At 34.5% G+C, this 18,852-nt stretch overlaps 1 protein-coding gene across 1 annotated transcript in view; it reads left to right on the top strand.

The window, feature by feature from the left end:
- LOC121383904 overlaps positions 1-18,852 on the top strand; it is a 180,777-nt gene that overhangs the window by 85,522 nt on the left and 76,403 nt on the right. Inside the window, exon 10 of the mRNA XM_041514002.1 lies at positions 10,554-10,692. Within this exon, the coding sequence (XP_041369936.1) occupies positions 10,554-10,692 (139 nt within the window). The remainder of the gene's footprint in view (positions 1-10,553; positions 10,693-18,852) is intronic.

Genomic DNA, 18,852 nt, shown 5'->3' with positions numbered 1-18,852 from the left:
TCTGTGTCTGTCATATCACACTAGGGATGAGAGAATGTAAGACTTGTGTCTGGTGAATGTGTGTGTCTGTCATAGCACACTAGGGATGAGAGAATGTAAGACTTGTGTCTGGTGAATGTCTGTGTCTGTCATATCACACTAGGGATGAGAGAATGTAAGACTTGTGTCTGGTGAATGTGTGTGTCTGTCATATCACACTAGGGATGAGAGAATATAAGACTTGTGGTCATATGGGTTGGAAAAAGTACACCCGAGGTGGTGGAAATATCACACTAGGGATGAGAGAATATGAGACTTATGGCAGGGATAGAAGCTAACGCTTGCCCCCTCACCCTAGGCGAGTAGAAACCCCTGGGGCGAGTACAATTTAAATGACGCTAGTCCACCGGTCGAGTAATACTGGGTAGTTGTGACCCAGATTCATGCTGCGGACAGTCAAACTATTTTGCCAATGAAATCTGTTAAACTGTAGATATACATTGTATTTCATAAAAATTTGCCATGACAGATTGACAAAGTCATAAGTGTCGCAGTTTCGTTTGGTCATGATAAATCCGGATATTTACTGCAAACACATACAGAACTTCTCCGGTTTTTGTTTCCGAATTCTGAAAATTGTTGTAATATTCCGATTATAGATGAGGCATGTTCACCCCACCCTTTGCTGCCGCATTCCTTTAAAGATAAAGTACAAGCAACATAGTAATGTGTGTTCAATCCTTGAACAACTAGATCCCATATAGGTTTCTCAAACTGCTTCAATAATGAAGTGAGGGTGGGGGAGGGGGGAGGCTAGTGACTTTTCCTGGGGACTAGTAAGTTTCCTCAGCTACTAGCCCCCCGAGCCAGTGAAAATATGTCCTAATTTCTACCACTGCTTGTGGTCATATCGGTTAGAAAAAGTACACCCGAGGTGGTGAAAATTTTGACATAAACATAAAAAGATGACCGAAAAAGTAATTACACTATCATATTTGCAGTGTTTGTTTCATGTGTTAAATAAAATAGAATAGCTTTTATGATGCAAGTTTTTATAACAAAATGTTGATATAAAACTGTTGTTTATCACGCAATCACTGTATACATTGGCAATATATGATGACTGGTTTTTTTTAAATCCAGGATTTTATTATTTAGCATGACACAAAATGTAACATGAAAGATCACATCTATAGCGAAGTCGACTTGCTTGTTAACACACATGACAGGTCGGTTATACTTGGATCTAAAATAAAATGATGTGCTAAAATGCCCATAAGAAATAACATTATTTAAAGTATGAGTAATCACAGTAAACCAAATGGCCACGTTGGGAACCAATCAAATAGTTTGTGAACGTTAGTAAACAGGTTCGTTGGCTGAACTTAGTGCACAAGTCTAATTACACTCGGTGTTATTCCATTGATCTGCTGCCATATTCCGAGTTGATTCATAGAGAAAGGACGTGTTCGTTTCCGTATTAAGTGAGTAGCAACAGAAATACATGTACCCGAATGTGATCGCCATTTGTAAATAGTGTTTACACCAGTGTTTTGTTAAAAATAACTAAATGTTGTATTGTGTTTTATAATCATATAATGTAAATTTATGATTATAAACCACAACAGTTAGAGTGGTATCCAACAACTAAATATGTATATGATGGAGTAATCAATTATCTAAATGATCAGGGTAGATTTGCAAATTATAAGAAATTATTATTATTATTATTATTATTATTATTATTATTATTTATTATTATTATTATTTTTAAATATACGTGAATAACCTTACTGTATGTATACTATCAGTGCTAGGGATAGTTATAGGAAATTGAGACACTTAAGATTTCAATAGGGTGGATTTTACAGTACCTAACTACCGAGGGTGCATTATCATTCACTAAAGGTACTTTTTCCTTAATATGGTATATTAATTTATGTATTTGTTAGCTATTGATTTCTCATTCCAGCCAGTGCACCATGACTTGCATATCAAAGGCTGCAAGTATGTACTATTCTGTCTATGGGATGGTGCATATAAAAGATCCATTGCTGCTAATCGAAAAGAGTAGCCCATGAAGTGGCAACAGCGGTTTTCATCTTTCTATATCTCTGTGTGGTCCTTAACCATATGTCTGATGCCATATAACTGTAAATAAAATGTGTTGAGTGTATCGTTAAATAAAACATTTCCTTTTTTTTGTTAGCTATTGTATATTTTATCTAAGTAAACACCTTATGTAGACACTAATAATTAAGTATGTATATGGTGGATTAATCCAATATCTAAATGATAAGGGTAGATTTCCAAATTATAAGAAATTATTATTATTATTTTATTTATTTATTTTTTAAATATATGTGAATAACGGTACTTTATGTTTACTATCAGTGCTAGAGATAGTTCTAGGAAAATGAGACACTAACTACCTAACTACCGGGGTTACGAGATCATCCACCGAGGGTACTTTTCCCCAAATATGGTATATTAATTTACTTATTTGTTAGCCAGTATATATTTCAGCTAAGTAAACACCTTCTTATATAGACACTAACAACTAAATAAGTATATGATGGATTAATCCATTATCTAAATGATCAGGGTAGATTTCCAAAATTTAAGAAATGATTATTATTATTATTATTTATTATTATAATTAAAAAATATATATATGTGAATAGCCAAATGCCAATTTGGGTTCAAAGTGTGCACAATTTGGTCCACATCAATAATCTACCGGTTGCCACCCGGGCACCCTTGAATAAAAATCCAAGATGGCGGCCTAAATGGTGGCCAAATCAGGGAAATGGCTATAGCTTGCTTATAAATTGACATATAAACAACAATTATTGCATCTACCCTATGGTTTTAGGAGCCAAGGAGGGCACTGGTGCTATCAAAATACAGATTTAAATAAACGGGCCATGTAAATACATGATGTCACCAATATGGTGGTCCAAATTGAGAAAATTACAATAACTTCCTTATTATTTGGTACTAAAATGTAATTCTTGAAATATGATGAAAGTAGTTCAATTCTTATATACAAGTTAATTTTAATTAATTCAAGATGCCAACCAATACAGGCAATGTACCTAAGGAGATGGAACTTAAAAATAAAGTGCCACTGTATATGTGTATGTGTAAAATGATTAACACAATTAAAAAAAACATGTGGGTTTTAGATAATCAATTAATAATAATAAAATAATTTCACAGATGTAAAGAAGTTTGTTTTGTTTAACGACACCACTAGAGCACATTGATTAATTAATCATGGGCTACTGGTGGTAATTCTGACTCATAGTCATCAGAGGAAACCTGCTACATTTTTCTTATTACAGAAAGGGATCTTTCATATGCACTTTTCCACAAACAGGAAAGCACATACCATGGACTTTGACCAGTTGTGGTGCACTAGTCGAATGGATTGACAGATGTAAAATGCATTGTAACATTATTTTACAGTGACCTTTTATTGGCCAATTTTAAAACTCCAATAGAATGTAAGATCTCTGGTAGTGTTGTGCGTGGTGTAGTAAGCATGATGCAATTTTGTTAATTTGCAATGTAATGTTATTTTAGGTGGCCTAGTACTTGCTTTTTATCCCCAGTGTTAAATACCATTATTGTAAAAAAAAAAAAAAAAAATAGACTAGCTAAAACTGAATTCCAGTGCAAACTGGCAAAACGGCATCATGCTCACTAAACAACACACAGTACCCGAGAAAAAAAAAAAAAAAACGAACCAATAAAGGGTCACTTTAATATAGTGTTTCATTATTACATGTAGGTCATCCTCTTTATACCAACAAGTCTTTTGGTGGCCATCTTGAATAAATTAAAATTAACAGGTATAGAAGAACTGAACTACTTTCATTGTGTTCATTGATCCCTAAAACCATGGGTTAAATGCAAGAATTACTTTTCTGTATCAAACAATAAGCAATTTATTGCCATTTTGTCCATTTGAACCACCATATTGGCAACCATCTTGTATTCAGGTGACCTATTTATGAAATATGAATTATGATGGCACCAGCGTCTTTCCTGGCTCCTAAAACCATGGGGTAATATAAGAATTGTTGTTCTTTGTTCTCTGATTTGGCCACCATTTTGGATTTTTCAAATTTCTCAAGGATGGCACCCAGTGGATTATCGATGTGAACTCCCAACAGTGTCAGAATCCATAGATAACAACTATGTGTCAAATTTTGCATACCCAAGTGGTAATTCTTTGATACTATCATAAAGACAATGACAATAACCTTTATTCTCATAAACTGTAGGCTGACAGTGTAGAGAACACACACACACACACACACACACACACACACACACACACACACACACACACACACACACACACACACACACACACACACACACACACACACACACACACACACACACACACACACACACACAGAGAGAGAGAGAGAGAGACATTCATACATATATATATATATATATATATATATATATATATATATAAATGCCATGATAGGTGCTATATAAAATTAGTGGGCAACGGGTGGAGTGGTGCCATATTTGTCAAAATGGCCACAAGGAAATTTTGAAATACATATCTTTGGACATAAATCCAAATATAATCAACATGTTCTGTTGTTTTAAATGTTTGACTATGGTTTATAAAAATAAGGAATTGCTTATAATAAATATTTAATGTGATTAGATACAATGTAATGTAACTCAGACAGTATTTACGTACTTAAAAGTTGGTATCCTGACATTAAAAGATGCAAACTCAATGTGCTCAGTCAGAATAAAATGTGTTCAGTTATGTTTGTTAATGGTTTGACAATGTAAATTCTAATTTGCTGTCAACGTGTTACTTAAACATTTCACTACCTGTAATTCTGTTGGTTTTTTTTTATATTTATACCATCTCCTGTTAATGGAAGGAAGGAAATGTTTTATTTAACGACATACTCAGCACATTTTATTGATCATTATATGGTGTCAGACATATGGTTAAGAACCACACAGATATTGAGAGAGGAAACCCGGTGTCGCAACTTCATGGGCTACTCTTTTCGGTTAGCAGCAAGGGATCTTTTATATGCGCCATCCCACAGACAGGATAATACATACCACAGCCTTTGTTACACCAGTTGTGGAGCACTGGCTGGAATGAGAAATAGCCTAATGGGTCCACCGACGGGGATCGATCCTAACCGCCCATCAAGTGAACACTTTACCACTGTGCTATGTCCCACCCCTTCTATCAATGAGCCATAAATTTGCAAGTGCATTTGAAGAAATCAGTCAGCTCTCATAGTGAAGCCATTGATGCCTCTGTGTGCCACTCATATTTTGTTAGCTTTCCCCATTCCTCATTGTTTATAAGTGTCCGCTTGTTTCTGTCAGTTGCGCTATATAAAATACTGAGCTGTCCAACACTACGTTTGTGACAAGATCTTTACTATCACCTAAAATTCCAGTCTCCTTACAGAAAATTCCATTAATTCTGCCTGCACACCTGCTGACTTGTTAGTGGTATTGGTCCACACTACTTGCCACTCATTTAAGACTTTTGATTTCAGAACCTGCAGCCTTTCTTTATAACAGAATAGATGACCACTATTATTGCAAGATTGGTCATTTTGATGTATGATCGCACAAGTACCTGTAGTGACAATAGCCGATGATTAATGTTATTATAGGTGTTAAAACTGTATTGATATATATAATATTTTATAAGATATTGAGAAAAATGGCTTGTGGATGGTGGCCATTTTGGATTTCAAGATGACAGCCATATATTCGATGTCACCATTGGATTCTTAGACCCCTGAAATGTCAGTCTAGGTGTTAAATCTGTATTGATATCTTTACTACTAAATGAGATATTGAGCAAAATAGCATGTGAACGACGACCATCTTGGATTTCAAGATGGCAGCAACAATTTGCAAACACTTCTGTCACCATTGGATTCCTAGTCCCCTAAGATGTAGGTATAGGCATTTCAGCTCTATCGATATGTATACTAGTTAAGGAGATATTAAACAAAACAGGACCACAATGGTGGCCATCTTGGATTTCAAGATGGCAGCCATATGGGGGTGCAATTTCCAGTGGGCCCTGGACTAAATATCCTTGTATTGGGATACTCTAACCATGTGCCAATGTTCATGGTTTCACGGAAAAGTGCACAATTGATCAACTAAGTCGCTCCACTACTAGCATGGAGAGTAAACATTCAGTAAGGTTAATCACATATATTTGATTACAAAATAGAAACATTACATACAATTTAGTCATCTACACTGATCATTTAGATAATGGATTAATCTATCATATATAGTGTCTACATAAGAAGGTGTTTACTCAGCTGAAATATACATTAGTTAACAAATATGTAAATTAATATAACATCTTTTGGGAAAAGTACCCTCAGTGGATGATAATGTACCCTCGGTAGTTGGGTACTGTAAAATCCACCTTATTGTAACTTAAGTGTCTCATATTCCTAGAACTATCCCTAGCACTGACAGTAAACATACCATAAGGTTATTCACATATATTTTTAAATAATAATAATAATAATAATAATAATTTCTTTTAATTTGGAAATGTACTCTGATCATATAAATAATGGATTAATCCATCATATAGTGTTTTCCCTAGCTTGTTTTAGCATGGTGTGGCACCATGCCTGAATAGTCTAGCACCATCTTGCCTTAATCAGCGCCATGCTGCCCTGAGATTAAGCAAGCCTTTTTCACTAATTAATTCTAAAACTGCGTTTATAAAACACCCAAAAAGGTATTATTCATTAATAAAATATGCCTTTTATATCTTTTGCCATTCATTTATTAAAGCAAGCACATAAATTACATTAATGTTTATTTCAATTAATTTTTGTGTATTTTTAATGAAATAAAAGTGCTCCGAAAATGGTGAAAATGCCATAAAGTGTTAGGTCTACCATGCCTTGCCTAATTTCTAGGGAAATCACTACATCATATACATATTGAATTGTCATGTCTACATTAGAAGGTGTTTACTTAGCTGAAATATACATTAGCCAACATATATGTAATATAATATACCAAAAGGAAAAGTACCCTCGGTGGATGACATCCATGTACCCTGGGTAGTTAGGTACCGTAAAATCCACCCTTTTAAAATGTTATGTGTCTGGGTTTTTTAAAACTACCACTGACATCGGTAGTAAACATATAGTAAGATTATTCACATCTACTTAAAAAATAATAATATAATTTTAATGGAAATGTAAATGCACCTATGTAATAAAATGGAAATCTACCCTGATCAGTTAGATAGTTGATGAATAATTCATATTCATATTTAATTTTCAGTGTCTACATAAATTAGAGGGGCCGGACGTAGCCCAGTGGTAAAGCATGGTCGGTCTAGAATCGATTGGGCTATTTCTTATTATAGCCAATGCACCACAACTGGTACATGTATATCAAAAGCCGTGGTATGGTGCATATAAAAGATTGCCTGCTACTAATGAAAAAATATAGTGGGTTTCCTCTCTTAGGACTATATGTCGGAATTACCAAATGTTTGACATCCAATAAATCAATGTGCTCTAGTGGTGTCGTTAAACAAAAACAAAAACAGTGTTTACTTATACATATGTATTTTCACACATGCACACACATTTATTTCAATTTATTTACGTGCTTATATCCAATTAAGGTTCAAGCACGCTGTCCTGGGCACACACCTCAGCTATCTGGGCTGTCTGTCCAGGACAGTGGGTTAGTTGTTAGTCGGTTAGTGGTTAGGGAGAGATAAGAGGGTGTAGTGGCCTTACACCTATGCACTGAGTCCTCAAGAACTTGCTCTGGGTTGGAGCTGGGTACGGGGCTGCGAACCCTGTACCTACCAGCCTGTAGTCCGATGGCTTAACCACTGCGCCACCGAGGCCGGCTACACACACTCACACTCACACTCACACTCACACTCACACTCAACACTCAACACTCAACACTCAACACTCAACACTCAACACTCAACACTCAACACTCAACACTCACAGACATGGATGTATGTATATATGTGTGTATGTATATATGGCCATGTATGTATGTATGTATATGTATATTAAAGGTAAATGAATTAACCCTCAGTGGTACTTTATTCAAATCTATTTAATAAAAATCATACTTTATAATCTGATCACTTATAATCTGTTTGACCATGTGGCTATTTTTATTATAATCTGATCACTTAGATAATTGAATTAATTTTGTGTCTACAAAAGTAGATTTTTACTTTGAGGAAATAGACATTAGCCAAGAAGTGTGTAATTTGTTAACAACTACATCAGTGGATGACCTGTACTAATTAACCTTTGTGTATGCCTTGGGTTTTCTCTAAGAATTCCTAATGAGGTGACTATGAATGAACATGGCACCGCTAAGGTGAAAGGGATACAAGTTAATTACATGAAAGTGCTATTGAAAGATATGCACGTTAACCTGTTCCAAACTTTACTCTAGTTGTTAATGCTATGCATTCTACCAGGAAGTAGTATTTGACCAAGTGTAAAAACAATAGTTCAATAGCCCACTTCAAAGGTTGTGATGGTCCTTTGTACTACTGCTGTCATAAGTAGAGACGTTGTTCCGAAGTCAGAATTAAATAGTCCGATCCTCTCTTCTTTCTCTTATTTAATTTTGGATTGTCTTTCTAAAATGCTCCAAATTATATAAATATTCGGCCGAGCAGTCAATTCTTTTTATTTTTGGCTTGTAACCTTTTTATTTTTTGTATTTATTCTATTAACTTTTTTACTAATTGCTATTTTCAAAATTCTGCGCGTTTTCACCCCCCCCCCCCCCCATCCCGAGTCAGGCCACCAATCTTATCGGAGGTCGGACTCGGGATGGGCATGTTCGAAACCCTAGTGGTATATGGGCACGTTAAACTAGTTATCATCATCATGGTACAAGCTTTTGTTCTTCTATTGTAGCTGGTGACTATGTTTGATGGAAAATTGGCAGCCATGTTGAATAAAACCTTAATTCTGATAGTATTGTAAATATTACAATTATACTGTCAACATGTTTTAAAATACTAGTAAATACAAAGTCACCGAGATGGCTACAATTGGACAAAGTTATTATTATACATGTCAATAATAGACAATGGTTGGACAAAATAGTGGCCATCTTGAAAAATTAGCACCATATTGAAATTTCAAGTTGCTTATTGATTAAATTTGAACTCCCCAAAAAAATCATCTGTGCAAAGTTTCTTGCATGTATCACCATTTGTAAGGTCGTTTCTTTTGTCTACTCTGCCAGTAGGCTTAATAATATGTGACCATGTTTTGGGGAGGTTGACGTACATTGACCCCCAGTATTTTCCATTCCCACCATCAAAGGCCTTTTTAACATTTCAGACGTTAGGTTCAACATATAAAATAATATAAAATGACTAATGTCAAAAAAAATATTAAAATACCTTTCAATAATGAAAATTTGTAGGACAGTATGGTGGCCATCTTGAAAAATGGCTGCCATATATAAAATTCAAGTGGTTCATTGATTGGATTTGACAAACTCCCCAGTGAGATAATCCATGCGAAGTTTCATGCTTTATCATCATTTGAAAGGTTCTCCCAGTTATCTGTTCTCCCAATAGTGCTATTAGTAATTGACCCTGTTTTTAGGAAGGGGGCCCTATTTTGACCCCCATATTTGCCACATCCGGGCCACAACCAGAAGCCTGTTTACCAAAACATTTTTGATAACATATATGATGAGGAATACAACAAAGCAGGTCTACATAATGTCCTCTCTGGGTGGCACTTAGCTCATTCTGAAGCCGGTCTATATAATATTGCTGCTTAAACACATCACATAGCCTTTCCTTAATCGCATTGTAGATACTGTCATCAACATGTGTCAAGTTCCATATTTACCACACACACAAGAAAACACACATTTTAGTTTTAGTCAGTTTTGGATCAGTTAATTCCCATCAATAGGCCCATTAGACTATTCCTCATTCCAGCCATTGCTTCGCAACTGGTGTAAAAAAGCTGTGTACTATCCTGTCTGTGGAATGGTGCATATAGAAGGTCACTTGCTGCTAATCGAAAAGCGTTGCCCATAAATTGGTGGCAGTTGATTTCCTCTTATTATCTATGATTTTTAACCATATGTCTGACGTCATATAACCGTAGAAAAAATGTGTTGAAAGTTAAAGTTTGTTTTGTTTAACGACACCACTAGAGCATATTGATTTATTAATCATTGGCTATTGGATGTCAAACATTTGATAATTTTTAACATATAGTCTTAGAGAGGAAACCTTTTTCCATTAGTAGCAATGGATCTATTATTTACATCATCCCACAGACAGGATAGCACATAACATGGCCTTTGGTATAGCAGTCGTAGTGCACTGGCTGGAGTGAGAAATAGCCCAATGGGTCCACCGACGGGATCGATCCAAGACTGACTGCGCATCGAGCGAGTGCTTTATTACTGGGCTATTATTATCCCACCCTAAAATGTGTTGAGTGCATTGTTAAATAAAACATTTCTTCCTTTCATTGAAGTACAAGTTCTCTGTTCCGGCACACAGTGAAAAACTTCAGTTTGTTAAGCCATCCTTTAAAGCCAGAAGGATTGGAGTGCAACTTGATGATTCTGCTGATTGTGAAGGTTATAAGTGGGACATTGTTGGAAAATTGACAGGTTAGTAGTATCCGAGCCTGGGTTCCTGTTTTTGTTTGCCAAAACATTTGTGAAATCATAAAGTATGTTGTTTTACCAATTTCAATATATATTCGCCGACTACATTTTGGCAAAAAAACTTTAAAAAACAATCTCCTGCTTTTATGTTAAAGTATAGTGATGTTGTTAATGAGACATATTTCACTGTCAATATATGCTTGAGGCGCTTGTGTCACAGGATTGATCCACTTTGGTGGATCCACTCAACTGATGGTTTTTTTCTCATTCCATCCACTGCACCATAACTGGTCAAAGATCAATGTTATGTGCTTTTTTGTCTGTGGGAAAATGCATATTAAAGATCCCTTGCTGCATTAGGAAAAATATAGCGGGTTTCCTCTGATGACTACATGTCAGAATTATAGCCGATAGCCGATGATTAATTAGGTGCAATCCTGTCTGTGAGATGATGCATATACAAAGAAAAAGATCCCTTGCTACTAATGGACAAATATAGTGGGTTTCCCCTGTAAGACAAAATGTTAAAACGACGAAATGTTTGACATCCATTAGCCAGTTATTGTTAAATCAATGTGCTCTAGTGTTGTCACACACACGCTCACACATGCACGCGTGCACACACACACATGCCCTTACCGAAATGACTTATATTTTTCACTTATAAGTGAAGTATAAGTCGTTAATACTTTTCAAGTATAAGTGACTTATAAGTAAACGATTAGGATTTTGCATGCAAATGAGGTATCACTTATACAAAGTATATGTGACATATAAGTGAAGTGTTAACCATATATATAAGTGAAGTGTAAGCCATTCGCATATATTTAAAAGAAGTGTTAGATATATATAAGTGACTTATAAGTGAAGTATAAGTGAAATATAAATGAAGTATAAGTGATTCACTAATATTTACAAACATTGCTGTATAGTGAAGTATAAGTGATTCACTGATATTTACAAACATTGCTGTATAGTGAAGTATAAGTGATTCACTGATATTTTACAAAAAATGCTGTATAAGTGAAATATAAGTGAAGTATAAGTGATTCACTGATATTTACAAGCATTGCTGTATAAGTGGAGTATAAGTGATTCACTGATATTTTACAAAAAACCCACTATAAGTGAAGTATAAGTGAAATATAAGTGAAGTATAAGTGATTCACTGATATTTAACAGAAACTGCTGTATAAGTAAAGTATAGGTGAAGTATAAGTAATTCACTGATATTTTACAAAATCGCTATATAAGTGAAGTATAAGTGAAATATAAGTGAATACGGCTGTGGTATGTTCTGTCCTGTGTGAGGTAAGATCATATAAAAGATGACTTGCTGCTTTTGAAACATGTAGAGAGCTTCCTCTGAAGACTGTGAGTCAGAATTAATTATCAATTTAATTTTTTTTACATCCAGTAGCCAGTGATGAACTAATCAGTGCTCTGGTGACATCATTAAACAAATGAACTGGCCTCGGTGGCGTCGTGGCAGGCCATCGGTCTACAGGCTGGTAGGTACTGGGTTCGGATCCCAGTCGAGGCATGGGATTTTTAATGCAGATACCGACTCCAAACCCTGAGTGAGTGCTCAGCAAGGCTCAATGGGTAGGTGTAAACCACTTGCACGACCAGTGATCCATAACTGGTTCAACAAGGCCATGGTTTGTGCTATCCTGCCTGTGGGAAGCGCAAATAAAAGATCCCTTGCTGCTAATCGGAAGAGTAGCCCATGTAGTGGCGACAGCGGGTTTCCTCTCAAAATCTGTGTGGTCCTTAACCATATGTCTGACGCCATATAACCGTAAATAAAATGTGTTGAGTGCGTCGTTAAATAAAACATTTCTTTCTTTCATTAAACAAATGAAATTAGGCAGCAATCTGTCCATGGAGGCCAAATTTCAATATTCTCAGGTAATTTCTGTATTAATGCAACTGACCCTATCTCCACCCACGGAAATGGACACCAATTTTCGTCAAGCTACCAACTGGTAACAAATGTTTTGTCAAGAAAAAGAAAAAGAAAAGAAAAAAGAAGAGTGAAACAACAGGTTCAAAATCCATGAATACCATGGGAATTCCCTAGACCCATTTAATTCAAATAATTGTTTTAAAAAGTTATTGTTCTTATGTCACCGGTACAGTATGACAGCACTTCCACACCTATCTGAAACTGTCAGCAAGACATATAAAAATTGAAGCACAATAGTCTTAACAAAGTGGTGTTTCATTCTTCCCGAAGTGACCCACTAATATATCTGAACAGTATATGCAAAGAAATATTTTATAAATAATATAAATGTATATTTATTTTTAAATGTTAGATTGGACTCTCTCACATCCCTTTTCTTCAGTGCCATCTTTATATATGTCATCCAACATTCAGATGGGATTCTGCAAAAAAACATTTTTTTTTTATTTTATTTTTTATATATAGTCTGGATAGATTTGCTATGTAATTAGCAATTGTTTAATGTAAACATTTAGTTCTTTCTATTAGTTTTTAAAGACTAAGTTAGAGAATCATAGCCTACCAAGTTTCCGATGTGGGGAATCAAAACTTCATGAAAAAAAACATTTTAGTTAAATTTTCAATTTTACTTCTAAAAATAATAGTTTAAAAAAAATATTCAATCAAATCTCTAGGATAAACGTTAATTTTTGTATTAAAACAGACTTTGAAATATTCAAGGTTGAACTTTAATTTTAATTAAGAAGAAACCAGAAAATAAAATACATACATGTATATACATATATTTTTAATCTCTTACGTTCTGGAAACTACTAGAAAGAATCATGCAAATAACTGTTTATAAATTTCTCTGATTCAACTGATTATGTTTCCATAAGTTTCATGTATTTGTATGTACATGTTGAAGATATTAAAGCTGGATGATCAACTTTAATAAAACATCAGCCAGACTGATTTGTTCAGTACATGAAACATTACAACATGTATGTATCTGGAGATAACTGGTGAATAAATGAAAACATCCATTTTAATTGTGCATTTTGTAAAAAATAGATGACCCTAGGTTTTTCTTTTGGTGTTCTCTGTAGCATCTTTATTTTTCTGAACAAACAATAGGTATTCTGACTTTAGAACAGTTTAATATAAATGATATTAACATGCAATGATTGGGCTTATACAAATTAATATGTGTATAAGCAAACATAAAAGCTAACAAATATTTTTCATGTTACTGTTTAAAATGTCAGTCATTACAACTGCCCACATTTCCCTTGGGCTTTTAATTAGCACTGTGTGAAGTAAATTAATTACTCCCAGTCTGCCTGAAGTAGAGATACACATAGACAGGTACAAAGTGATAGGTGACAACTGCCATTCTCCTATAGACATTTTATTGCCCCTATGTAATCCCTTTGTAAGGTGATATGTAAAGACTTCCAGTGTTTGTGAATTGCAGAAGTTGATGAACATTACATAAATTATTTTAGTTCATTTAATCAAAATACATATATATATATATATATGTCATAATATGATGCTTTTCAAGTTGGTTTTATCACATAAACTGTTTTAATGTACAATGGCACAAATGTTCCTCCATTACCAGAAATGGAGGGACATGTCACAATGATCAAAATTATATAATTAAAAATTATAACTTATTAATACTTCCAAACTATTAATTGATCATATGGATTTAAAAATTTAAAATTTGCCTTGACGTAAAAAAGAAAGAAAAATCATGTTTGTTAGTAATACTAACAGAGGGAAACCACAAGTATATTTTAATTAATTACTACTAATTACTTATAATATTTAAATGTAAATAACAACACCAAACCGTTATGTGACAAAATAACTATAATCAGCACTAGTTTGAACTTTTAGTATAGTTGTATTCACTAAATGAAATGTCTATGCACATGCATTAACATAAATAAAGAGAATTTATCAGACAAAGAAATGCCGCCATTTTGTCTATTTGAAAATCCAACAGTGACTAATGCATGGTTTTTTAATGAAAAACATGAACTATTAAAATAAAAAAGTAGGTGCTACATATAGTCAGATACTTACCAAATTAGTTTTCCTGTATGATAGACTTGTTCCACGGACATGAGGTATAGTCTTAACTAAACACATGTTCACAAAGAAAATGTCCAGGTGCTGCCATTTTAGTTTTCTTCTTTGGTTTCCTCCTACTGGCTGGAGACCCACACAGTGGTCTCTGAATAAAGTCCTTTTGAAGTTGCACCATACTGCCTAAGATGGCAAGGCTATTAATTTCAGGATTTTGCACCTCTCATAGTAATCCCTTGTTCTATCTGAATTCCTGATGTCATTGTTGTTGTCTTTGTGGGGTTTTTAGGGGAGTTTTTTCTTGATTTTTTTTATATGTAAATACAAATTACCATTAATAGATAAAATAAATCCATACTGTAATAAACATTGAAATGGAGCTCACCCCCACCCCCACCCCCACCCCCCTGCCCTGTAGCTACAATTTTACAGATATTTATTGTGACAGGTGGTGAGTCTGGAGGGTCTATTTAAGTGAGGAGGTAGCATGGGATAATTATAATCATATAGAATCATGTGTATTAATATTAATATTAATAATTTTTTTAATTATTATTGAAAATACTATCAAATTCTGTTACATGTATGTCTGGTTGTTTAGCCACTGTTCCCAATGAATTCGATAAATCCTGTGAGAAGTTATGAATTTTTAAAAAATAACCATGAAAATGTTTTTTCCTCTTTCATTTGGAACACATCATTTCCTTTGCAAAAGGACTATCTCCAAACTAATAGTTCCCTTATATTTCACTTATAGAAACAAACAAAAAATGTCTTAATTCCAGTTTACTTATACCACTGATAAACCAGTTATAGGTGAAATATATGTGGAGTATCAGTGATGTATCAGTTAACCATTCTTTTCACTTATACTTATACACACTGATACTTCACTTATACCAATATATGGGTAACTTATAGGCCACTTATCAGTGGCGTATAAGTAAAGTATATTCCACTTATAAGTTTGTATAAGTTATTTCTGCACACACACAAATTAATGCATATCCCATTTGTCTTGTTCAGTCACACTACATTTATCATCATTTTTATTTAAACAAAATAAAAACAAAAAAACTAAATAATAATAGTAATAAATTTACACACTTTGTGAGCAGAATTTTTCAAAATAACAATTATGGAACAAGAAATAAAAAATTAATAATAAAATAAAGTACACGTCAGTGTACACACTGTTAAAACTGAGTAATGACGAGTCTACATACAAAATAGGCCAGAGTATTCTCTGTCTTCTCTCAAGCTTGAAATGTCATCAAATCCCACGTTGTACCTACTCTTTAATTTTCCTGTTGGGTCGGCTAACACTGTCTCCAATCTAGGTCACAATAGATTGGTTTCCTATATGGTTAGCTAACCATTCTTCAATCCAGGTCTCAATAGATCGGTTGCCCATATGGTTCGCTAACAATTCTTCAATCCAGGTCACAATACATCGGTTGCCCATATGGTTAGCTAACCATTCTTCAATCCAGGTCGCAATACATCAGTTGCCCATATGGTTAGTTAACCATTCTTCAATCCAGGTCACAATGCATCGGTTGCCCATAAGGTCGGCAAACCACATCTTCCTGTCCAGGTCACAATACATCGGTTGCTTGTTGGGTTGGCAAACCACCGTCTCCAGTCCAGGTCACAATACATCGGTTGCCTGTTGGGTTGGCAAACACCGTCTCCAGTCCAGGTAACAATACATCGGTTGCCTGTTGGGTCGACAAACCCCTGTCTCCAGTCCAGGTCACAATACATCAGTGGCCTGTTGGGTTGGCAAACCACCATCTCCAGTCCAGGTAACAATACACCGGTTGGCTGTTGGGTTGGCAAACCACCGTCTCCAGTCCAGGTCACAACACATCGATTGCCTGTTGGGTTAGCAAACCACCGTCTCCAATCCAGGTCACAATACATTGGTTGCCTGTTGGGTTGGCAAACCATTGTACAGGTCACAATATATCGTATGGAAATTTCATGCCGGGCAAGTAATTATGTTAACTGCATATGCCCGATGACAAGTGACTAATGTAACACCTAAAACTTTTGAAAGTTTTGTTACAAATCGCGGTAAGACCTTTGGAAAGAGTTCCGATCGTCCAAGCATTTACATAGCTCTATGGAGAACTAACTCTAACCCTAAATGCTGGAACGATCAGAACTCTTGCCAATGCGTTAGCACACCAAAACGGAAAACAATGTGTTGAAAAGTAATAATAACTTTAGAGTTGGGCAAAATATTATAGTTTACCATTTTTCTCTTTGAAAGACCCAACGCTGTTGTGGTTTCAGTACCAGATTTTACATAGAATTATATCAACAAATACCTTTTTATATTAAATAAAACTGATTAATTCTAGTATGTGTAACTTTTGTTCACATGAACCAGAAACATTGCAGGATCTATTTTATGACTGTCCTATAAAGTTGTTGGAGTATTATAGAAAAATGGTTATTACAAAAAGGTGATTATACCCAGTTGAAAAGGAACACAGTCTTATTTGGAATTATAAATAGTAAATACAGTCAAACCCACTTATTTGCATACCCTCGGTGCTGCTCGATTTTGTGCAATTAACCAGGTTAGTCGATTAACTGATAGAGTACCGACTTTCACTTTGTAACAGCCATCCAACTACAAAGTGGCATGGGAGACAGTCTAGCATAATGCGGTACTTCATACCGGAACTATTACAGTTAACACATGTCACATGCAGTTGGATATATATAAATGTAAAAATATCTATTTATCGATATATATATAATTAGCATGACGTTTTTGTTTTTATCCAGAAATCATTTTAAAAACCCCCAAAAACCAACAACATCCGTTTTCTAAAAACACAAACTTTGTGCATTAAAAAAACAACACTGACCATCCACTAGTGTAAACAAAGTGTATTAGTCATTTAGTTAATGAGATAAACTTGAAACAACAGAACCATCAAAAAGTATATAATTATTTGTAAACTGGTTAATTGTTAACGTAAAATATTACATATACAAATCAAAATTACAAAAGAGTACACTAAATGAAACTGGTGTCAACAATTTTGTTAAAGATAAGTTACAAATAGAAAAATACATATATTGCAAAAACTGTTTACATACAGAATTCGACAACAGTTGGGGACCATGGTTAACAGTTCTAGAAGGCCACAACTGAGACACTTAATACTTTTGTTATGTGTATAATTTTAAGTATGACGCCAGTTTGGAAGTATATCTATAACTTCTTTTTAAGTTTTCTCTTTTCAATCTTCTTTTTATTTCCACTTTTGTCACTGCTCCTTTTTTATATATTAGTATATTGTTTGCTATGTACTTTGTAAGGTAGTGAATTCAGGGCCCCAACCCTGACACTATCATAACATATTTCTGGGGCAATAAACTATTATTTTTTTATTTTTTTTTAGAGTTATTCCCCTTTTATTATCGAACAAAGGTCGGTAATTTTCGTGCCACCAAACGTTCGACTGAATTAGTACAAATAATCGGTTTGATGATCTTCAAACTTGGAAATATATTTTATAGCGTCCAATATGCTTTACAGCTCATATACAAATAAAGTATACAGCCTTGTGTGTGCAATCAAAATGTTTAATCTTTGCAAACATGGTATATGAGGTGCGATGCAGTTTAAAATTGTAATATTCAAATTAAATTTGGACATTAACGGTCCAAAATCTGCTCTTTGCAAATTAACAGGGCGTTATGAAAGCAAATTCATAATTTCCAAGTTCACTTGAACAAAGCACACATATTATGAACTGTATTCTTATAAAAGTTGCAAGATATTTTAGTTTATATATAATACACCTTGTAGCAGAACATCCTTAATGTTTTTCAGTACTTTGCAAATGTAAATCTACGTTCGTGTAAAATGAACGGGTAAGGTAAAATTAGATTTCATTAGCCCTACGTCATAAGCGTGACAAGTTAGATTTCATTAGCCCTAGCTACGCCATAATCGTGATGGTGGGATGCCCTCTAAGCATACATGAATATATTCATTTTTTTTATGCTCTGTTAATAGTTTTTAACAAATAAATTATGCTCAATAAATTAAAAATACAAGGCTGCAATCGATGCAATGGCATAGCGTG

This window comes from Gigantopelta aegis, chromosome 10 (assembly GCF_016097555.1).
Source record: "Gigantopelta aegis isolate Gae_Host chromosome 10, Gae_host_genome, whole genome shotgun sequence".
NCBI lineage: Eukaryota > Metazoa > Mollusca > Gastropoda > Neomphalida > Peltospiridae > Gigantopelta > Gigantopelta aegis.
The sequence above is the reverse complement of the archived record's forward strand: the minus strand, read 5'-3'. Positions and strand labels throughout refer to the sequence as shown.